The 24,735-nt window shown below is 39.1% G+C and overlaps 1 protein-coding gene across 1 annotated transcript in view; it reads right to left on the bottom strand.

Annotated features, from left to right (window-relative positions):
- LOC139711333 (uncharacterized) overlaps window positions 1-24,493 on the bottom strand; it is a 29,883-nt gene extending 5,390 nt beyond the window's left edge. Inside the window, exons 1-3 of the mRNA XM_071623231.1 lie at window positions 24,352-24,493; window positions 16,512-16,574; window positions 14,359-14,403 (exon numbers count right to left, since the gene is read on the bottom strand). Of these exons, the coding sequence (XP_071479332.1) occupies window positions 14,359-14,403; window positions 16,512-16,574; window positions 24,352-24,493 (250 nt within the window). The remainder of the gene's footprint in view (window positions 1-14,358; window positions 14,404-16,511; window positions 16,575-24,351) is intronic.
- Window positions 24,494-24,735: the final 242 nt, after the last annotated feature.

Raw genomic sequence — 24,735 nt, 5'->3', positions numbered from 1 at the left:
CAAGGCCTCGGTTTTTTTTTTTTCATATTTATTTTCCCCACGTTATGAGAGAAAAATAAAATATTTTCGTCTTCACTTGCTCCCTCCTTTTTGTTTTTAATCACCAAAACTTGGCTTGATATATCATAGAACCATCATCTGCTTCAGACTGTACATTATCATAATTAATATTAGGCCTACAATTATTGCTCTTATTATTATCATTATTATTATCATTATTATTATTATTATTACTCCTATTATTGCTATTATTATTATTATTATCATCATCATTACTATTATCATTATCATTATCATTGGTATTATCATTGTTATCATTTGGGGAGGGGGAGATCATACTCATAGTCATCAGGTTTAATAGGCACCCGTGGGAATAGGGTCTCACGACCTCGTATTTTTTTTCTTTAATATTTTTTTCCCATGTTATGGAAGAAAGAAGAATATATATTCGTCTTCATTTGCTCCCTCTTTTGTTTTTTTTTTTTTTTTGTCACCAAAACTTGGTTTGATAGATCATAGAACCACACATTCTATTTCCACTTGTAATTTTAAAAAATAGGCGGTCGGCAAAGCGAGGTTTTCCTCTACGTCCGCTCATCTTATGAATATGTATGATTACAGCAGCTCTGCAGTAAACGAATGGGCACAGCTGCGCGTGTAATCTGATATGGAAAGGTACGATCGGCAAATATATTTAACCGTCCTAAACAGTCTACGTACAATGACATCGGACTTGAGAGCAAACGGCGAGCGGTAAAACTAAATGACGTACCTGAGCTGCATAGTATTCTGCAGTTGTGCAAAATACAATTAAATAACAACGTTCGTTGTTTTCATTTGGGGACGCCAATGGCGAACTGTACGTAAATGCCCTTGTAGTCCATATCACACGCACGCAGATATAGTGCTTCGTGTAACCATCGTCAATACATGATACACGTAACAGGGCACTGGCGGAGGCAAAGGTACATCACAGAACTATACACACAGTGTAGAGTGAGTAGAGTTCTGTACATTGTGTATGTGCGTGCGCGTCCGCCGGAAGATGTCAGGGATTTCGCTGCACCCTCATCTTTAGTTTCCCCCAGCAGTGTCTCTGCAACGATCGAGAAAGCAGGAGGCCAGCGCAGGATCGGTGAATATTGAAACGCTCGGCTCTTTCGTCACGCACAAAAATGCATTATGCATTAAGCTAATTAACTTTTCTTTTTCGTCCTCGACGTCGACACGGAGGCGGAGAGGGGACGAAACCCGCGCCATTCGATGCAGGATACTCTCCTGCGGCCGACGGCACCGGTCGCAGCTGCCCGGAGCCGACGGCTCGGGAGGAGATAGAGAAACCAGCAACGCCGGAATAAAACAGGAAATACATAAGGCCGCGACAACAACAACAACAACTTCGAGTATTACAGTATAGGACTAGCAGCACCCGTGGAAATCCACGGGTCTGAGGGGTTTTATTTTTTTCTCTCATAATACGATTTTGCACATTTTTATTGAAGAAATAAAAAGAAAAGTCTTCTCATTCTTTCGTTAATTGTGCTGTCTTCTAAATGACCACCCTTCCCAGAAATTTTATAATACATTTTTGAAGTATATGCCAGGCGATCCGGTCCATTGGTAGGGATCATTCCCGCCACTACTTGCTTTTATTATAGAACTTGAGTTCCGAGGGGTTATTTGCACCCGTTGAAGTCCGACAGTTGTCTTGTTGCCCCTCACCCCTCCCCCCTCACGCACACACACATTTCCACCTCCGCAGGGCAAAAAACAAAAATATTCAGGGAAAAATTACCAAAAACGCAAATGAGATTCCCCGAAAGTTCTGCCCACAGGTTGTTCCCGTCGAAACGGGAAGATATTAACACTATGACTTTGATTACCCCCTGCTCTTGCATCCACGCGGGCACCCGCGGGAATCCACGGCTGGTCTCAAGGCCTTGGTTTGTTTTGTGTTTTTTTTTTCATGTTTCTTTTCCCCACGTTATGAGAGAAAAATAAGATATTTTCGTCTTCATAATTTTGCTCCCTCCTTTTTGTTTTTAATCACCAAAACTTGGCTTGATATATCATATTAATATAGAACTACATCTGCTTCAGATTGTACATTATCATAATTAATATTAGGCCTACAATTATTGCTCCTATTATTGTTATTATTATATCATTATTATCATTATCATTATCATTATTATTATTATTATTATTATCATCGTTGTTATTATTTGGGGAGGGGGAGATCATAGTCATCAGGTTTAATAGGCACCCGTGGGAGTAGGTTCTCACGACCTCGTATTTTTTTTTCTTTAATATTTTTCCCATGTTATGGAAGAAAGAAGAATATATACATCACTGCATTCGTCTTCATTTGCTCCCTCTTTTTTTTGTCACCAAAACTTGGTTTGATAGACCATAGAACCACGCATTCTATTTCCACTTGCAATTTTAAAAATAGGCGGTCGGCAAAGCGAGGTTTTCCTCTACGTCCGCTCATCTTATGAATATGTATGATTACAGCAGCTCTGCAGTAAACGAATGGACACAGCTGCGCGTGTAATCTGATATGTAAGGGTACGATCGGCAAATATATTTAGCCGCGTCCTAAACAGTCTGCGTACAATGACACCGGACTTTCATGGAGAGAGCAAACGGCGAGCAAACTAAATGACGTACCTGAGCTGCATATAGTATTCTGCAGTTGTGCAAAATACAATTACATAACAACGTTCGTTGTTTTCATTTGGGGACGCCAATAATGGCGAACTGTACGTAAATGCCTTTGTAGTCCATGCATATCACGCACACACAGATTCGTGTAACCATCGTCAATACATTCAGTACACGTAACAGGCGGAGGCAAAGGTACATCACCGAACTATACACACAGTGTAGAGTGTGTATAGAGTTCTGCGAGGTACATTGTGTGTGTGCGTGCGCGTCCGCCGGAAGATGTCAGAGATTTCGCTGCACCATCATCTTTAGTATCCCCCAGTGTCTCTGCAAGCTAAAAGATGTAAGATCGAGAAAGCAGGAGGCCAGCGCAGGATCGGTGAATATTGAAACGCTCGGCTCTTTCGTCACGCACAAAAATGCATTATGCATGTTGCTAATTAATTTTTCTTTTTCGTCCTCGACGTCGACACGGAGGCGGAGAGGGGACGAAACCCGCGCCATTCGATGTAGGATACTCTCCTGCGGCCGACGGCACCGGTCGCAACTGCCCGGAGCCGACGGCTCGGGAGGAGATAGAGAAACCAGCAACGCCGAAATAAAACAGGAAATACATAAGGCCGCGACAACAACAACAACTTCGAGTATTATAGTATAGGACTAGCAGCACCCGTGGAAATCCACGGGTCTGAGGGGTTTTATTTTTTTTTTCTCATAATACGATTTTGCACATTTTTATTGAAGAAATAAAAAGAAAAGTCTTCTCATTCTTTCGTTAATGTGCTGTCTTCTAAATGACCACCTTTCCCAGAAATTTTATAATACATTTTTGTAGTATATGCCCGGCGATCCGGTCCATTGGTAGGGATCATTCCCGCCACTACTTGCTTTTATTATAGAACTTGAGTTTCGAGGGGTTATTTGCACCCGTTGAAGTCCAACAGTTGTCTTGTTGCCCATCACCCCTCCCCCCCCCCTCACGCACACACACATTTCCACCTCCGCAGGGCAAAAAACAAAAACATTCAGGGAAAAATTACCAAAAACGCAAATGAGATTCCCCGAAAGTTCTGCCCACAGGTTGTTCCCGTTGAAACGGGAAGATATTAACACTATGACTTTGATTACCCCCTGCTCTTGCATCCACGCGGGCACCCGCGGGAATCCACGGCTGGTCTCAAGGCCTCGGTTTGTTTTGTGTTTTTTTTTTTCATGTTTCTTTTCCCCACGTTATGAGAGAAAAATAAGATATTTTCGTCTTCATAATTTTGCTCCCTCCTTGTTGTTTTTAATCACCAAAACTTGGCTTGATATATCATATCAATATAGAACTACATCTGCTTCAGATTGTACATTATCATAATTAATATTAGGCCTACAATTATTGCTCCTATTATTGTTATTATTATATCATTATTGTCATTATCCTTATCATTATTATTATTATTATTATTATCATCATTGTTATTATTTGGGGAGGGGGAGATCATAGTCATCAGGTTTAATAGGCACCCGTGGGAGTAGGTTCTCACGACCTCGTATTTTTTTTCTTTAATATTTTTCCCATGTTATGGAAGAAAGAAGAATATATACATCACTGCATTCGTCTTCATTTGCTCCCTCTTTTTTGTCACCAAAACTTGGTTTGATAGACCATAGAACCACACATTCTATTTCCACTTGCAATTGTAAAAATAGGCGGTCGGCAAAGCGAGGTTTTCCTCTACGTCCGCTCATCTTATGAATATGTATGATTACAGCAGCTCTGCAGTAAACGAATGGACACAGCTGCGCGTGTAATCTGATATGTAAGGGTACGATCGGCAAATATATTTAGCCGCGTCTAAACAGTCTGCGTACAATGACACCGGACTTGAGAGCAAACGGCGAGCAAACTAAATGACGTACCTGAGCTGCATATAGTATTCTGCAGTTGTGCAAAATACAATTACATAACCAACGTTCGTTGTTTTCATTTGGGGACGCCAATAATGGCGAACTGTACGTAAATGCCCTTGTAGTCCATGTCACGCACACACAGATTCGTGAAATCATCGTCAATACATTCAGTACACGTAACAGGCGGAGGCAAAGGTACATCACAGAACTATATACACACAGTGTAGAGTGTGTATAGAGTTCTGCGAGGTACATTGTGTGTGTGCGTGCGCGTCCGCCGGAAGATGTCAGAGATTTCGCTGCACCATCATCTTTAGTATCCCCCAGTGTCTCTGCAAGCTAAAAGATGGAAGATCGAGAAAGCAGGAGGCCAGCGCAGGTTCCGTGAATATTGAAACGCTCGGCTCTTTCGTCACGCACAAATATGCATTATGCATGTAGCTAATTAATTTTTCTTTTTCGTCCTCGACGTCGACACGGAGGCGGAGAGGGGACGAAACCCACGCCATTCGATGTAGGATACTCTCCTGCGGCCGACGGCACCGGTCGCAACTGCCCGGAGCCGACGGCTCGGGAGGAGATAGACAAACCAGTAACGCCGAAATAAAACAGGAAATACATAAGGCCGCGACAACAACAACAACTTCGAGTATTATAGTATAGGACTAGCAGCACCCGTGGAAATCCACGGGTCTGAGGGGTTTTATTTTTTTCTCTCATAATACGATTTTGCACATTTTTATTGAAGAAATAAAAAGAAAAGTCTTCTCATTCTTTCGTTAATTGTGCTGTCTTCTAAATGACCACCCTTCCCAGAAATTTTATAATACATTTTTGAAGTATATGCCAGGCGATCCGGTCCATTGGTAGGGATCATTCCCGCCACTACTTGCTTTTATTATAGAACTTGAGTTCCGAGGGGTTATTTGCACCCGTTGAAGTCCGACAGTTGTCTTGTTGCCCCTCACCCCTCCCCCCCTCATGCACACACACATTTCCACCTCCGCAGGGCAAAAAACAAAAATATTCAGGGAAAAATTACCAAAAACGCAAATGAGATTCCCCGAAAGTTCTGCCCACAGGTTGTTCCCGTCGAAACGGGAAGATATTAACACTATGACTTTGATTACCCCCTGCTCTTGCATCCACGCGGGCACCCGCGGGAATCCACGGCTGGTCTCAAGGCCTTGGTTTGTTTTGTGTTTTTTTTTTCATGTTTCTTTTCCCCGCGTTATGAGAGAAAAATAAGATATTTTCGTCTTCATAATTTTGCTCCCTCCTTTTTGTTTTTAATCACCAAAACTTGGCTTGATATATCATATTAATATAGAACTACATCTGCTTCAGATTGTACATTATCATAATTAATATTAGGCCTACAATTATTGCTCCTATTATTGTTATCATTATATCATTGTTATCATTATCATTATTATTATTATTATTATCATCGTTGTTATTATTTGGGGAGGGGGAGATCATAGTCATCAGGTTTAATAGGCACCCGTGGGAGTAGGTTCTCACGACCTCGTATTTTTTTTCTTTAATATTTTTCCCATGTTATGGAAGAAAGAAGAATATATACATCACTGCATTCGTCTTCATTTGCTCCCTCTTTTTTTTTTTGTCACCAAAACTTGGTTTGATAGACCATAGAACCACGCATTCTATTTCCACTTGCAATTTTAAAAATAGGCGGTCGGCAAAGCGAGGTTTTCCTCTACGTCCGCTCATCTTATGAATATGTATGATTACAGCAGCTCTGCAGTAAACGAATGGACACAGCTGCGCGTGTAATCTGATATGTAAGGGTACGATCGGCAAATATATTTAGCCGCGTCCTAAACAGTCTGCGTACAATGACACCGGACTTGAGAGCAAACGGCGAGCAAACTAAATGACGTACCTGAGCTGCATATAGTATTCTGCAGTTGTGCAAAATACAATTACATAACAACGTTCGTTGTTTTCATTTGGGGACGCCAATAATGGCGAACTGTACGTAAATGCCTTTGTAGTCCATATCACGCACACACAGATTCGTGTAACCATCGTCAATACATTCAGTACACGTAACAGGCGGAGGCAAAGGTACATCACCGAACTATACACACAGTGTAGAGTGTGTATAGAGTTCTGCGAGGTACATTGTGTGTGTGCGTGCGCGTCCGCCGGAAGATGTCAGAGATTTCGCTGCACCATCATCTTTAGTATCCCCCAGTGTCTCTGCAAGCTAAAAGATGTAAGATCGAGAAAGCAGGAGGCCAGCGCAGGATCGGTGAATATTGAAACGCTCGGCTCTTTCGTCATGCACAAAAATGCATTATGCATGTTGCTAATTAATTTTTCTTTTTCGTCCTCGACGTCGACACGGAGGCGGAGAGGGGACGAAACCCGCGCCATTCGATGTAGGATACTCTCCTGCGGCCGACGGCACCGGTCGCAACTGCCCGGAGCCGACGGCTCGGGAGGAGATAGAGAAACCAGCAACGCCGAAATAAAACAGGAAATACATAAGGCCGCGACAACAACAACAACTTCGAGTATTATAGTATAGGATAGTAGGATGATTTAAAACATACGTGTTTATACGGTGTACACAGAGCTGCATATTATGGTACTTGTGACACCTAGGTGTAATGCATAGGTAATGATTGTGTTCTATTGTTTCATTAATGCAGTCCGAAGCGTGGCGCCTCCCTGTCACGTGGTTGTTTGTTGGCGCCTTTATGGAGGTACTGCTTGGCGGTCTCCTGCCTCATCGGCGGGGCGTGGCAGAGGGCACCATGCTGGTGGTTACTGACCTACGTTTCCCTATACAATTAACTCACTTTTCTCATTCCTTCATCTGCGCGTTTATACTGTGTACACAAAGCTGAATATGCTATATTTGTGACACCCAAGTGTAATACACAGGTGATGATTGCGTTCTATTGTTTCATTGTATATTGCAGTCCGAAGCATGGCGCCTCCCCGTCACGTGGTTGTTTGTTGGCGCCTTCATTGAGGTACTGCTTGGCGATCCCTTGCCTCATCGGCGGGGCGTGGCAGGGGGCGCCATGCTGGTGGTTATTGACCGTTCGCGCTGTGACCATACAATGGTGGGCATTCACCCATTCGCATTCAACCAGTGTTGTATCTATGTCATCCCATGTACATAAATTTGTGAATGTAAATCATTCAATTCAAGATGTCTGCATCTGGTATAGGAGAGGTGTTTTATTTTTTTCCTCTTTTTTTTTTCTATCACTCTCTGAAAATGGTTAATGTAATACTCATAAATGTCAAGGGACATTTTACCTAGTTTATTTTTTTCTTTTTCCTCTGTAACCTGATTTCTTAACTGGTGTATGCCAATTCATATTATATAGTAGAGCAAGGCTGAAGACGCTCTTAGATAATTGTTAATACGTTATTCTGTAATATATGTGGTACCTCGTGTATGGGATTAATGTTACATTGACTCTGTTTCCAACTATGATGTAGCATTTTCTTTTTTTTTTAGTCTCGTACATCACAGACATTCAAGATGTCAAAATCCCCTGTGCTGCACTCGACAGGTGCCCTCGTGGACACAAGCAATGGCAATCACGCTCACCCTGTACTACACAATCCAATAGACACTGCATTCAATTCAATTACTGATGATGATTTATTCGATACGGTAGGACCTTCTTTGGCAGAAAGAGAAGTAAACATTGATCAAAATAATATGTTTTTCGATAATTGTGTTTCAGATAGTTTTAATACATCGTCGAAAGAATTTCATTATGACTTTGATATAGAGAACCAATTGCAAAGCCCATCTTCGGAATATCTTACTCTCAACCAGTTTAATAATGTTGTCAAGGAATATGATCACACCATTTTTCACTCATACATCTTAATATTAGGAGTATTAACAAACATTTTGAAGAACTGAGGTTACTTTTAAATGATCCCATCAGAAAAAAAATTTCGATAATAGGTTTAACCGAAACCTGGCTTTCCAATGATTTAAGTCTTCCTTTCGCCCTCGACGGATATGATTTTTTAGTTAATAACAGGCAAATTAGGGCGGGTGGGGGCGTTGCTTTATATGTTTCACAACAGTATGATTATATAGTTCGTGAAGAGCTCAACTGTATGACTGAAGTTATTGAATCTCTTTTCATTGAAATTACAGTCCCTGGCAGTAGAAATATAATCATAGGTATAATGTATAGACCACCCAGTGCGAATATGAAATCATTTTTAGAATATTTTGCGAATCTAATGAAGGATCCAGTTTTTATTCATAAAAAATGTTTCATAATGGGAGATTTTAATATAGATTTATTGAAACAAAATACAATCTCACAAGATTTTATGGAAATATTTCTATCTGCTTCTTTCTTACCTTTGATATCTAAGCCCACGCGTATAGTTAATGAATCCGCCTCCCTTATTGATAATATTTTTTCTAATATTCTGCCTTCTCCTGATTCTCTTATATTACTTTCAGATATTACAGATCACTTCCCCATTTCGACTAGTTTCTTTTTAAATGATATTATTGATAATAAATCTAGTTCTTTATTTAGACGAAGAATTACACATGAAAATGTAGCCAGTCTGGGTGCTAGTTTAGACAGGACAGACTGGTCGTCTATTTTTGACTCAAATGATGTGAATTTGTCATTTGAATATTTTATGCATATTTTTACTCAACTCTTGAACATTCATATTCCAAAACGAAGAGAAAAGTCATCCAACTATAAAAAGGTACCCAGGTTACCTTGGATTTCTAAGTCACTTTTGCGTTCAATAAATAGAAAGAATAATTTATATTACAAATTTAAAATGAAACCTACTGAGCAATCAAAACTGAAATATACTAGTTATAAAAATACTTTGACGAAAATTATACGTATTGAAAAGAAAAAATATTATACTAAGCAGTTACAATTTTATAAGCACGATATGCAAAATACATGGAAAGTTTTAAAGCAAGCAATGAATATATCAAATAACAAGTCGAATATTACTAAAATTAGATCTGATGATAAAATTCATGAAGATCCTCATTATATTTGTAATATTCTAAATAATCATTTTTCTTCCATTGGGGAAAATCTTGCAAGCAAAATTCCATCTTCAAATAAACATTTTTCTGAATTTTTAGGTCCACCAAATTTAAACTCAATGTTTTTTAGTCCAACATATAGTCAGGAGATAATCAATATTGTTTCTGATTTTCGTTCCAAAAAAAGTGCTGGACACGATGACATCAGTAATTTTCTGCTGAAGGGGGTAATATCTTCAATTGCGGATCCTTTATCTCATATATTCAATTTATCTCTTTTTTTATGGTATTGTTCCTGAAAGTATGAAAATAGCAAAAGTCATCCCTTTGTTTAAAAAAGGTGACAAATTAGATGTTAATAATTATAGACCAATTTCTTTGTTATGTACATTGTCCAAAATTCTTGAAAAAATTGTTTACAAAAGAACTCTTTAATATAACTCAATAATATACTCTCAAATACTCAGTTTGGTTTTAGAGAAAAACATAGCACCTCACATGCATTATTGAGTTTTGTTGAAAAAGTAGCACATGCTATCGACAAATCTTCACATCTCATAGGTTTGTTCCTGGACTTCTCCAAGGCCTTTGACACCATTAATCATGATATTTTACTTAATAAACTGCAACATTACGGAGTCCGTGGGAAGGCCTTGGAGTGGTTCAGGAGCTACCTCTTGAACAGGAAGCAATATGTCTCTTTAAATGGTTGCAATTCACAAATGTTAAACGTTAAATGTGGGGTCCCACAGGGAAGTTTGTTAGGTCCGCTTCTGTTTCTTATTTATATGAATGATTTCTGTAAATCATCAGATATTCTTTCTTTCATTCTCTTTGCGGATGATTCAAATTTGTTTTTTTCGCATAATAATCCTTTTACCCTAGTAAAGACATTAAATTTTGAATTAGAAAAAGTTGCTCAATGGATAAAAGCTAATAAATTATCTCTCAATCTTCAAAAAACAAAATATATGCTTTTCAGCAACTCCATTGAGGCACTACCTGCTGATATTATTTTTGATGGCACACCACTGGAAAATGTTTCTTATATCAAATTTCTGGGAATAACAGTTGATAATAAGCTTTCATGGAAATTTCATATTGATAGTATATGTAAGATTATTTCTCGAAACATCGGTATAATCAACAAGATTAAATTTTGTCTTCCTTTGTCGTCCCTGCTTACATTATATTCATCCCTCATATTGCCTTATTTAAATTACGGTATTCTTGCATGGGGAAATACATATCAAACTCTTTTGGATAAATTACTTCTGCTACAAAAGAAGTCACTGCGTATTATATGTCACACTGCATATTTGTCTCATACTGATCCGTTATTTTTTGAAAATAAGATATTTAAAATTAAAGATTTGTATTTGTTTAATTTAGGACAATTTATGTATAATTACAATAAAAATAATCTTCCATATATATTTGAATCAATGTTTTCAAAAATCAATCTGTTCATAATTATCCTACAAGGCAATCCAACGAATTTCATTTACCATTTTTTAGGACTTTGCTGGCTCAGCAAACCTTCATCTACGAGGGGCCTAAGTATTGGAACTCACTTCCCAACGACATAATAACAGCACAAACTTTGAATTCTTTTGAGAACAAATTAAAATTCTTTCTGTTGAAATCTTATGATATACAACCAAATTAGGTTCGGTTTCATTCTCTCAATCAAGTCGTTTGTTTGTTTGTTTGTTTGTTTTTACAAGTATTAAGATATCACACAGAAAATCATCTTTTAAGGAAAACAATCTGTCTAACATAAGTTTACCTCAGATATTTATTTTATTGTACCAGTAACAGTGAGTCTATTCTCTTTCTCTTTTTTTTTCTTATATCCGTTCCTATGCATTCATACCGGCATATGCACCCAATCAATCGCAATTTCAAACCAGGGAGCGTTGTATTGTTTTGTTATTGCATTTTAATCATGAAGTACAGTATGCTTGTGTCCACGATGGCGCGTGTTGTACCATAGTCTCATTTCCCCCTTTTTGTTCTTTTTTTTTTCTTCTTTTTTTCCCCTTCCTAAGTTAATTTCATGTCAGTTGACATTGGTTTCTTTGACTTTGTGTACGTATTTTTTGAGGGTCCCATACCCTACAAGCTTTGCTTTTTAAGTGGGACCCTCCATTTCCATTCTAATCTTTGTATTAGGTATATACCTTAGAAACGAAATTCTGTTGTTACTCGTGACCACTTGTACGTTTTCTTTGAAATTGTTATAAATTTGTTCTGTAAGTGTATTGTATATATTTTTTCTGTTTATTCAATGGAAATGGAAATAAAATTGAATTGAATTGAATTGAAATGTACCAGTTTTTGACGTTGAGGGCGTCAATATCCTGAATAGCGAAATAATACCAGCAGAGGGTCTGGAAGCCAGACTATACAAACAGGTGGATGGAACTTTTTTTAGTCACTAGGCCATTGGTAGAGAGAAAAAGGGTCCCAAAAGTATTAATACATGCATGGAAACCAGCCGTTCACCTTGGCCGCGTCAGACTTTGTGTTACGAAAAGGTTGTCTAACCAAATGATATCACATTTATGGACTTTTGCTCTGAGAAAATAGACCGGTTCTGTAATGTATTCAGATTTTATGCATGCTTTCTTCACCTAAAAGCTTGCTGGAGGCTTGCCTTACCTATAGCAACAACTAAGTGAATTCCTGCCTATGGAACTTAATAGGAGGGAGAAGGTCAAAGAAATGCTTGCTTATTAGGCTGTTGTAATAATGATGATGATGATGATGATAATAACAATAATAATAATAAAAATAATAATAATAATAATGATAATAATAATGATAATGATAATAATAAACGTGAATCTAAATTGCGCGCATTCTTTAAGAATATCATATACTCAACTGTGTAAAACGATAAATTAATCAAAATATGAGAAATTTCCATAAATTATTGTGAACATGACAAAAACGGTCTATTGCAATAAACTATTCCTTCTACCTGCTAATACTGAAGTCATAACACATTTGTAACAAGAGACCCGCGGGTCTAGCGCTCACCTGAGTATCGCAAGTTCACCTTTCACGCAGTCACTAATCTAAATTATTCACAGCTCTACCAAAATTTGACCAGGCATTCTCAAGTAGAAGATGAAAATGTACAATAAGGGCCCAAATTTTTTAAGATTCCTTAATTTGGGGGGATTGGGGCCCCCTGGGGCCCTCTGGGTGGGGCATGGTGCTCATTTTGATAAATTGAGATCCTGACCCCCGAGGGATGCTACCTACCAAGTTTGACGAAAATCCATCATGAGGTTTTCAGGAAGAAGATGACAATGTACAATTCAGGCCCCCATTTGGACCTTCCCAACCACCCCCCCCCCCCACCCCTGCCCCCAAGAGGGGCACCCCTGGATCTCCTATGAACAAACTCGAAACTACAGTCATTAATGTACTAACTCATAGTATTATCTTAGCTCTATAACTTCTGATTCTAGAGAAAATTTTTAAAGATTCCTTCATTTGGGGGGTTTGGGCCCCCCTGGGGGCCCCCTGGGTGAGGTATGGTGCCCATTTTAACAAATTGAGATCCTAACCCCTTAGCGATGCTACCTGCCAAGTTTGGTGAAAATGGGTCATGAGGTTCTCAAGAAGAAGATAAAAATGTACAATTTAGGCCCCATTAGGACCCCTCCTCACCCCCTCCCCTGGGTCCCAAGGGGGCACCCCTGATTCTGCCATGAACAAACTTGAAACTGCAGTCATCAATGTCCTAACTCATAGTATTAACTTAGCTCCATCACTTCTGGTTCTAGAGAAGAAGATTTTTAAAGATTCCTTAATTTGGGGGGATTTGGGCCCCCTGGGTGGGGCATGGTGCCCATTTTTACAAATTGAGTTCCTAACCCCCTAGGGATGCTACCTGCCAAGTTTGGTGAAAACGGGTCATGGGGTTCTCAAGAAGAAGATAAAAATGTGCAATTTAGGCCCCATTAGAACCCCTCCCCACCCCCCTCCCCTGGGTCCCAAGGGGGGCATCCCTGATTCTGCCATGAACAAACTTGAAACTACAGTCATCAATGTACTAACTCATAGTATTAACTTAGCTCTATCACTTCTGGTTCTAGAGAAGAAGATTTTTACATATTCCTTAATTTTGGGGGGTTTGGGGCCCCCTGGGGGCCCCCTGGGTGGGTCATGGTGCCCACTTTAAGAAATTGAGTTCCTAACTCCCTAGGGATGCTACCTGCCAAGTTTGATGAAAATCGGTCTTGGGGTTTTCAAGAAGAAGATGAAAATGTAAAAAGTTTACGCACGACGCACGACGGACGCCGGACGAAAGGCGATCGCAATAGCTCACTTGAGCCTTTGGCTCAGGTGAGCTAATAACAATCTTGCATGCATGATGCATTAGCTATCACCATGTCGGGCAATCCCCTGCCAAGCTGTGCGGATGGCGGGAATCACTTTGGTTAAAAGTTTACGAAGACTTAAAATAATTATGTTAGTAAAGCCTCTGTCAATTGCATGCAAATAGAGTTCATCGTAGGCATCGCCCTTTGAATTTCCACCCATAATCTTGCATGATTTTCCTCTCATTGGTTAAAAGGAGTTGAAGAAAAACGTAATGATGCTTTTGGCATCCTTAGGGGTGGGGCATAATGATGAGGATTGCATGCTCTCCCTCTTCTCCCAACTTCCCCTCTCTCCCATTTCACCTCCCCACCTCCACCCCTCTCTATGATAATGACGTCACTGACCCTTCTGATGAGCATCCGCGTTGCCTGCTAAGTTCTCGGGATCATCTGGTGAGAGAAGAAAAACGGGGAATCACAACGAAAAAAAAAAGGAGATAAGTCCACATGCACGTTAAAATAGCTGCAGGTAACTATCGCACATGTCCTCATTGCCATGAACTTTTAATGCGAGGTCAAGCCAGCGCTCTTTTTCTTGAGCCAAGAGAAACATTTCGTGCCACGTGGGGTGGAAGAGGAGTCTGAGGAGAGCGTGGGGCTTGACCTGTTGTTGTTGTTGTTGTTGTTGCTGTTGTTGTTTTGTTTTGCAGATGTTTATATGGTAGAGCTTTCGTTACTGTCTCAAGATTATTTATGTCATACCTTTAATCACCTATATTGTGAAGCTGAAGTCAAGAAACTATACAAAATAATTAGGATTTGATCTCTGCTCTGTGATTTCTTTTTTTTCAAGAACACAAAAAGAAGGCACTAAAAGATGTGCGCAATTTATCCCTACTTGCTTTATTTGCAAGTGGATATAAGTCAGTGTAAAAATGTACAGAGCATTTTTTTGTCCCCGCCGAACGAGTTCGAGCAGGGGACTATGAAACGGGCTCCGTACGTGTGTGTGTCCGTGTGTCCGTGTGTCCGTGTGTCCGTCCGTCCGTCCGTCCGTCCGTGTGTCCGTCCGTGTGTGCGTCCGTGTGTGATCAAAACGTTCAAAATGCTACTCCTTCGTCATTTCTAACCCAATTTTGATTCTGTTTGCTTTATATGATAGCACTACATGGGAGCTTTGAAACTTCTATACAGAATTTCAATTGTGACCTTTGACCTTGACCTTTGACCTATATTGTACATTTTGCTTCAAAATGCTACTCCTTCGCCATTTCTAACCCGATTTTGATTCCGTTTGCTTTATATGATGGCACTAGGTGAGGGCTTCAAAACTTCTACACAGAATTTTGACCTTTGACTTCTTTGACCTTGATTTTTGACCTATATTGTACATTTTGCTACAAAATGCTACTCCTTTGCCATTTGTAACCCGATTTCAATTCCGTTTGCTTTAAGTGATGGCACTAGGTGAGGGCTTCAAAACTTCTACACAGAATTTTGACCTTTGACTTCTTTGACCTTTGACCTTGATTTTTGACCTATATTGCACATTGCCTACAAAATGCTACTCCTTCGCCATTTCTAACCCGATTTTGATTCCGTTGCTTTATGTGATGGCACTAGGTGAGGGCTTCAAAACTTCTACACAGAATTTTGACCTTTGACTTCTTTGACCTTTGACCTTGATTTTTGACCTATATTGTACATTTTGCTACAAAATGCTACTCCTTTGCCATTTGTAACCCGATTTCAATTCCGTTTGCTTTAAGTGATGGCACTAGGTGAGGGCTTCAAAACTTCTACACAGAATTTTGACCTTTGACTTCTTTGACCTTTGACCTTGATTTTTGACCTATATTGCACATTGCCTACAAAATGCTACTCCTTCGCCATTTCTAACCCGATTTCGATTCCGTTTGCTTTATGTGATGGCACTAGGTGAGGGCTTCAAAACTTCTACATAGAATTTTGACCTTTGACTTCTTTGACCTTTGACCTTCATCTTTTTACCTATATTGTGCATTTTGCTACTAAATGCTACTTCCGGCGGGGACATATATTACGCACCGCGTAATTTCTACTTTTCCTTGTTTTTCATCAAATGACATGTCACAAAAGTCCTCCCTAGCATGCAGTCACGTAGGGAAACAGAATGACAGCAACATCACTATACGTGTATTTTAAACAAAAAAAAATTACAATTATATATAACAGTGTATACGTAATCTTAATAACAAAGAAAGAGTCAACGAGTCAACATCATGCATGCTTGTCAATTTGAGATATTTGTGATTATCGTGCTAAAGAAAAAAACACACACACAAAGAAAATGATGAGAAAATAAAAGTTATTTTCAATCATGACTTCAAGACAATGCCTTGTCACGCAACAGGTGGGGAACCCTTAGAGGTGCATGGGGTATCCTTGTCTTTTGCTCTGATGATGGACTTAATACTTTGAAATATCCGAAAATGGCGCTTCTTCAATATATACTGTAGTACATAAAATACAAACTAGTCTACATCATTCAACAACCAAAGAGACGAAGTCCATCTCACCTGAATTGTCCACCGCTTCCGTATTGTCATGGGCTATGTTAGCATTGTCATCCTCCCTGTCGTCTGAAGTTCAACAAAAATCAAGATTAAAAGAAAAAAATGTAAACATAATACAAATGATTTGTTGTGCAAGAAAAACAACAGTATGATACTTAAAGGACAAGTCCACCATATATACATGCTGATTGAATAAATGCAGCAATATCAGTATAACACTTTAGTGAGAGTTTGCGGAAAATCGGACAATCCGTTGAAAAGTTATGAATTTTTAAAGGTTTCTGCTCAGTCACTGCTGGATGAGAGTTTACTTGTGATGCCACATCAAAAGAAAACATAAAGAAAATTCAACATATTTTCACTTTTCTCGCATATTAAAAGAACGCTTGACTTGCCTCTTTCAGAAGGCATGGGGAATAGTATTACCCTTAACATACGTCAGTGACAAGTCAAGGAAATGGGCACTTTTTTCCACAAAAAAAAAATTGTGAAATTCTTTATATTTTTCTTAAATCGTTCTACGCATGTGACATCATGCACTGTAGTAATCTCCTCATCCAGAAGTGACTGCGTATATACTTTAAAGATTAATAACTTTAGAACGGATTGTCCAATTTTCCCCAAACTTTCACCGATGTGTTCTGATAATATTGCTACATCTATTCAATCCACATGTATATGAAGTTGAACTTGTCCTTTAATGTATCATAAAACATCAAAACATTACTCTTCTATTAGCGAATGATTCAGTCACTCGAAAATTTTGCGTTGCTTTGATATCAAACTGTTTATCTATTATTCTATCATCATCTACCGGAATTTTTCCACATTCAGTTAATTAAATGCGTGCTCATCTCCCTAATCTCCGACAGGGCCCTAATGCTGAGATGACATGATATTAATGAAATTATGATAAGAAACACTTAAACTCGTGCACGAAGGATTGTGCAGGCAATTCATCCTTTCCCAATTTCAGGGCGAAATCAGTACGGCATGATAACATCTCAAAGTTTTCAAACCTTATTATACACAAAAATAGACCAAGAATATTTTTAAATTGCAGGTATTTCGTGCCAAAGTTACACTTGTACAAAACGGTACGGCGTGGTGTATTATATACGTAAGTAGGAAAAACACAACGTTACTTCAAATAGTAAAAATAAAAAAGCAATACATAGCATTTGATATCAGTCATCCCCCTGAGTCGCTAAAGAACCATTTCATTATGGCTTTTATGATAAGTGGAAAATACACCAAAAATTCCAAAATACCAAATACGCATAGAAATGAGACAAGTTTAATCAAAATCAGCCATAAAATTAGAATTGAATGGGATCTTTGAATAACATACAAATTTTCACGAGACCGTTTTGTCAGTCACGATTTCATTCATTTGAATTTTGTCTTTTACGATCATACACTTTACTTTAGTAACATCTCGCTCTCCATGTACAATAATGTAATACATACATTGCACACTGTCACTTGCTAATTCATATCAGATCTGCTGAGATTTGCTGAGAAGATGAAACTAAATACGATTTCACTTCAAGTTGGAATATTTTAGCCCAAATTAGTGCGAAGGTCAATGAGAGACACTCGAGGTGATGGCGTCATAATATGCTTGTCAGGTGATTTTAAAAGTGTAGCTGCTGTGAGTGTTAAAGTTAGAAAGCTCCATTTACCACTTTCTTATTTCTGATGTAAATGACGGTACTATTCTGTCTGTTTGGTTGTACTCTTATTATCAGAGTATAAACGCAAACAATAAAACTCAATCAAACACAAACTGTACAAATGCCTGTCAAACAACTGCCATACAAAACATAATTATATTTTTGTTCTTGCCTTCTATTTGTTTTAAAACGGCTACGAAAGCAAACTTAACAACAGGTAGTCAAAGTCAACACGTTTTTGGCGATTATCAGCAATATAATCTTTCTATTTTGCCCTTTGGCGCCTCACGCAATGCCATAGGATATGGTAGAGTTCCTTTCCACAATCTGTAACCTTGTTTCCTACACTATGGCCTGAATTCACGAAGGTGGTACAATTGAAACCATGGTTTACTTTAAACCATGGACAATTTGTATGGAGCGCCAAATGTCGCATGGCCTATTTCATTATAAAATCAGTCATTTCGTCGAAAAATCATAATTTCATAACGAAATAACATTTCGTCAACGAAATGATTATATTGTTAACGAAATCAACATTTCGTCAAAGAAATGGTCATTTCGTCGACAAATGACTGATTCGTAACGATATAGGCCATGCGACACTTGGTGCTCCATACAAATTGTCCAAGGTTTAAACCATGGTTTCATTTGTACCACCTTCGTGAATTTGGGCCTTGGTGTCCAAGATTTTCCAGTTCCATGACAGTGCTCCTTTCTGAGTATGCGAACCACTCATACTCGCCTTAAGGGCCTACTATTGATCAATGATAACAGTCCAGAAATTTTAATACACAATCTCCAATCAAAATGTACTGTCCGTTACACCGAGACAACTTGATCAGATTTACGGCCAGATATTGCTTGTTTCAGAACACGATGACTTTTATCAAGTGCTGTGCGACCACATCACAAGGGGTGACTTGAACTAATTTCTGGTTCAAATCTATTTAGTGACAGATGAGATGCTATTGGCCTAAATATGTTGAAAAAAAAAATCCCAGCGTGATTACGCAATCGATCATGTTTTGTACATAAACTTGACATTACTTTTGATCCCCTCCCCCCCCCCCCATACACACTGCCAGCATACCTTTTAGTCTCTGAATTTAACAGTCAAACTTGACTCATGCATCACGTCTTGTGGAAGAAAAACAAAACAAAGCATTGTGCTTGATTGTATTTCTCAGAGTTTTCATTCGAGTTGGCATTCCGGTATTTAGGATTGACGATCCCTAATTTGTCAAAATTAGCTTGTAAAAGAAAGTAAAAATTAAAGGTGACTGCTTGCAACACCTTGAGCACGAACTATTGAGATAATCTAGTAACGGGTCAAAGAGCCCACTTCAATCCCCGCACTCAATGGATAGGATAGCTACTTTAAAAACAGAGTTCAAATTCACTTTGAAGTTATCTGTTTGCATTGGGCTAGTGTTTACACAGTATATTTTAAATTCTATATCGGTTTATCTGTACTGCGTGCGGAACACGATGATGAGTACTAGTATATACGATGGAGGCAACGTGACGTGGTAATTGCAGTTTTTGCTACCCTCGTTCACCGTTTGTTTGTTTGATTGATTGTTTGTTTGTTTGATTGATTGATTGTTTGTTTGTTTGTTGGTTGGTTGGTTGGTTTGGTTGTTTGTTTGTTGGGCAGGAAGGAGAAAACACAGATTAAACAGGTAGCATTATTCATTTTCCTACTTGATCTGACGATTTGTTCGCACCTTGAACAAGACAAATCTTGTGTCCATGTGTCCTCGAACCTGAAGTAAGGCATACGAACTTATGTTGAGTGAACAATACTCAGTATGTGAATTTATGGTGTGTTTCAAAAACTTGCGAAATCCCAAATACCCGAACCAACTTCCGAGGGGCGTAGGCCCTATATCAATTCCAGAGCCAGATGGGAATACCGGGTAAAAGAATCGGTGGGGTCAGGTCGTCTAAGGTCAACCATCACCTCTCACGTCACCGTCTTGACCTCTGAGGTCAACATGGTACTTCGGAAAAACCCCGTCGATATTTTTTTTCCCTTCACGTTTGGGGCATTGTAAACTAATGACGTGTCCGGCATGCACGAGCAAAGCTCGATCAGTTCAGAAACAACATCCTCCTCATACGTCTACCCACGTTTAGTTCGGGAGACGAAATATTACATACGTCTTTCTATACCTCGCTGAATCAAACCATCAGGCATGGCGTGTATGTGTATGTGTGTGAGAGTGTGTGGTTGTGTGTGTGTGTGTATGTGTGTGTGGGTGTGTGTGTGTGTGTGTATGTGTGCGTGCGTGTGTGTTTTCTTGGAAGTGAAGGAATCATAACAGGAGGAAAATCTAATGCTGGAAGCTGAATAAAAAATTTCACCATTTTGATGATGGCAAGAAAGACGTCTTTAAAGGTATTGTAGATAGGCCCTATACTGTTCGTGTTATCACAGTATTTTGATACATACGTGTAGGTCAGGATGTGATACAACTGACCTGGTCAGTTGTATCACAAATTATCCCATACCATACAAAAAAAAAATCGCAATAAAGTCTAAAATATACAGGACATATCACCGTTTTACTCAATAAACCATTACTGTAGACTTATTTAGTCTAGAAACATTTTTATTTTAACTATATGTTAATATTTTGTATGTGCAATACTTAAGATTGATTATGGGCTCTACTGCAGTGGTTAAATTTTTACATTGGTTGTTTCTATCCCTAATTCACATTTTTGAGCTATTTTGAAGCACTATAAAGCTGGGTATTTGTTTCATCTGCAAATGGAAAATAATGCCTTCAATGTGTCTATCCCTATAACAAGGCTTACAAAGCTGGAATTAATTCAAGTTTTCTGTATACATCCCGGACGAGGAAACTCTGGATGACAAGGATGAACGGACTTCCTTGCTTGGTGATAACGAAAATTGAAACGCAGACGAATAATTAGTATTTTTCATACATAGGTCAAATTCGAGAATAAAGGAGGGGGGGGGGGAGCAATTCGAGTGTCCTCGTCTGTGGTATGTCTACCTTTCAAACTACAACGTACGTAAACCTCTGCCGTTTACAAGGTGGAAAATCATGCTCATGTTGTCATGTTGTCACGTGACTGAAATTACGTCACTGGAACAGTGAACGGTACACAATCATATTCCTTTATGTTGGAACATGCCATGTTTACATCAGCACTTTACTCCCGGCAATTTCATTCTTTTGGAGACAGCGCACTTATTGTACAAAGAGAGCGAACTGAAAAACTCCAGGTGTATATGAGGTTACCATCCTTCATTAGCTGCAACGATTGAAATACGGTCATTTCCTTCCGATATTGCTTAGTGCATAAGTGTTCATGAGAGAACGTTTCTTCTCCTCAAGTCCAATTAAAGAAGAAATCCACCCAAAAAAATCAATAAACTTAAGAAGAAAGAGAAAAATATTCCATACAGAACGATACAAAAATGAAAAAAAAAACGGATAAGAAATAAGGAAAATTATGACATTTTGAAATTTTACATTTTTTTCGGTAAACATTTCTTGACCAGTCGAAATTACCATTCCATAAATGGTATCGGGCGAAACTGAAGCAATTCATAATCTAATCCTTAATACTTGCTTGGTATACAATCGAGGAGGTACCTTATAGGACATAATATACAATAACCTGCACGCAAGACTACTAGATATGTAACCACAACCTGCTTGTACCACGTCACAAATTGGGTACTCCGTTCGGACTGCATTGGCCGACTCATCTGACCTTCCATTGAGGAGAGAGAGCGTAAATACAGATAGAGTATTCAGATTGTCTCGACCGACCCTACACGGATTTTGACCAGTAACCTTGCAACTGAATTTACTTTTAATGAACAACTCAACGGGAATAACAACCACAACAACTACTACCGTATGTACCACAATATCATTGCCTGTAATAAGGGCACCAAAGGCAACAAGTACGGTGAAAATAGTTCAGTCCAAAAGTTCTCTGAAAAGAAAACAAAAGAAACATTTCCATACTATTCAAGGAGAAAAGTGTTTCCTGCATCACTTCGAAAAAGGGCTGGAACGTCAATCGCTTCCCGCGGAAATTACGGGCAGATATCTCAATGTCCTGTTTGATACATCCGTGGACTGGCTTGTGATCCGCATCCATTCTCCGATCATGGACGATTCACGCATGACGCACGGTCAAGAGGGCATTGTACTCTACAACCAGGGAGGATCGAGGGAGTGACCAATAATAGTTGTCTTATACATCCTCGGGGAAACCTTATACCTCCTCGGGGAAACCTAGGAGGTACGTCCTTGGAGAGACTAGGTACAACACAGGATGTACCAGGCGAGTAACTCCTGTCTACAACTATGGATCCACGAAATTTTAGAATTAAAATCATAGAAAATTAATGCCCTTTCATATTACATTTCATAAATGGTTACAGTATCTCACAAAAAAGTACGATGTAAAGAGCCATCTCAACGAAAACGAACCATATTATATAGTAAACACACCTATGATCAGGAAGCCGCCCTTCCTCCCCCTCCCACCCCCACCCCCCCCCCCCCCCCCCAAAAAAAAAAAAAAATCCGCATTTTCCTCCTCAGCCCATCCCCACGACCAACAATGCGTGGTTGTGTTCGCGTTTGGATAAAGGCTAAGTAGCTTGCGCCAATCTGCTTCTGTGGTTGTTGGTAATATGTTTTAGGTCACTCAATCGCCGTAACCTTTTTGAGATAAGAACCGATTAGTTCAACTTGTTCAACAATACGGGAGGCAAAAACAAAACAAAACAAATCAAAACAAAATCAATGGTCCAAAACGATAGGACTAAACGTTGGTGGTATATATGGGTTATGCAGCTGGAAATCAGTAGAATTATGGAAACAAAGTACGTCATCTACACAGATGTCTATCCGGAGGAGTACTTACGGCTCTCCTCCGTAGACAGGAGGGAATTCTGTGAAGCCAGACGCATGACAGTCTCCGCGGAACATATCCCAGCCCCGACGACAAAATAAAGACCGATCTTTCGGTAAATACATCTTCATACAAATCCATATCATCAATGCAGAGAAGTAAAAGAGAGACTACCAATGGTAGTAATACTATCCAACGCTTTTCTAATATTTGAAGATGAAATAAAGGTGATGAGGATGATACCTTAATTACTATTACACCTACTATTACACCTATTGACAATGAGTCAAAATGATGCAATTATTACAACGATATTATAATAATCGTAATGACGGTGCAATTACTAATTCTATACTTGTAACAGTTCTCTAGTTCTGGCTTGCCGATGTCAGTTTATCACTGCTCCATTATAAATCTAGATACAGTAGACATAGAACAGTGTAATGATAATCACAACAAAGCGTGCCCCGCAAATATGTACAGGCATATAAATATATTAAGAAATATAAGGTAGGTAGGTAGGTATTCATTTCCGTTAAAAACATATACATACATATATAAAAGGCGAAGGAGGCGTTGTCTCAATTACACTACGTTTTGAAGTTTTTCGTCAATGATACGAATTAGGGCCCAACTACGACAAAATGAAAGAAATTAATCAATCAACGACGACGTGGATTTCGTGTGATCTCTAGAATGAAATATATTCAAAAAAACATGCAACACTGTGGAGAAAATTTCAAATGCAATCCCTCTTCGTGATCACGACGGTGGTCAGTTCAAAGGCCAACAATAGTATGATAGAAGGTTTTTAAAAATTGACATAAAAGAAAATTCCGGGAACTTTGATATTCCTATGTTTTCACAAAATTTTTCCAGAAAACATATAGTTTTATGGCCTAATGTATTAAAATTGTATTAACAAAACAAAACATCTTTATTTTCAATAGTTCTGTTACTTTTCAAGACATGGATCTACATAATTTTATGATGAGAATGGATCCCAGCGTCTTGCGTAAAAATGGTCGTGTATACTGCCTCTACCCAACTTGCGTGTATTATTAACGGGACCCAAAAGCAAGAAGCTAAATGGTCTATTCGAACAATACATGTATAAACACACTCGATACGGCTTTCAGAGTTTTGTTTCATGATTATTTTTAGAGTATAAAAGAAAATTAGATGACAGATTGACAGATACATATATACTCTCTAATATAAATGAGGGACTTGAGTAGATCAATAGAACGTACCCGCTGAAAACGAAGGCGGTGAGTCTGTATATCCCGAGTCGAGTCCAGTTCCTAATCCGCTCCCAGTGAGGGTGTCGAGGGGGGATTGGGACTCGTGTGGTTCGAATGCGCTGGGGTGTAGGTTTTCAGGCGGGATATTCATAGAACCCAATGCTGAATGTGCAACACTTGCTCCTTCATCAAGTGGGAAGTCTCCTTCGCTGGGACCAGGTCCATCTCTGGGTGGTTGCATTCCGCGAGAAGGCCCGGGTCCGAATCCACCAGATGGTCCAGAACCAGGCCCACCTCCAGGGAATCTAGGTACACCTGGAGGTAATCCACCTTGAGGTAATCCACCTGAAGGAAAACCACCACCACCACCACCCCCACCGCCGCCGCCTCCTC

The sequence above is a fragment of the Diadema antillarum genome, unplaced genomic scaffold (genome assembly GCF_040938485.1).
Source record: "Diadema antillarum isolate AM-2024a unplaced genomic scaffold, OU_Dant_1.0 seq00001648_RagTag, whole genome shotgun sequence".
Lineage (NCBI taxonomy): Eukaryota > Metazoa > Echinodermata > Echinoidea > Diadematoida > Diadematidae > Diadema > Diadema antillarum.
This window is presented reverse-complemented; position numbering and strand designations above follow the sequence as displayed.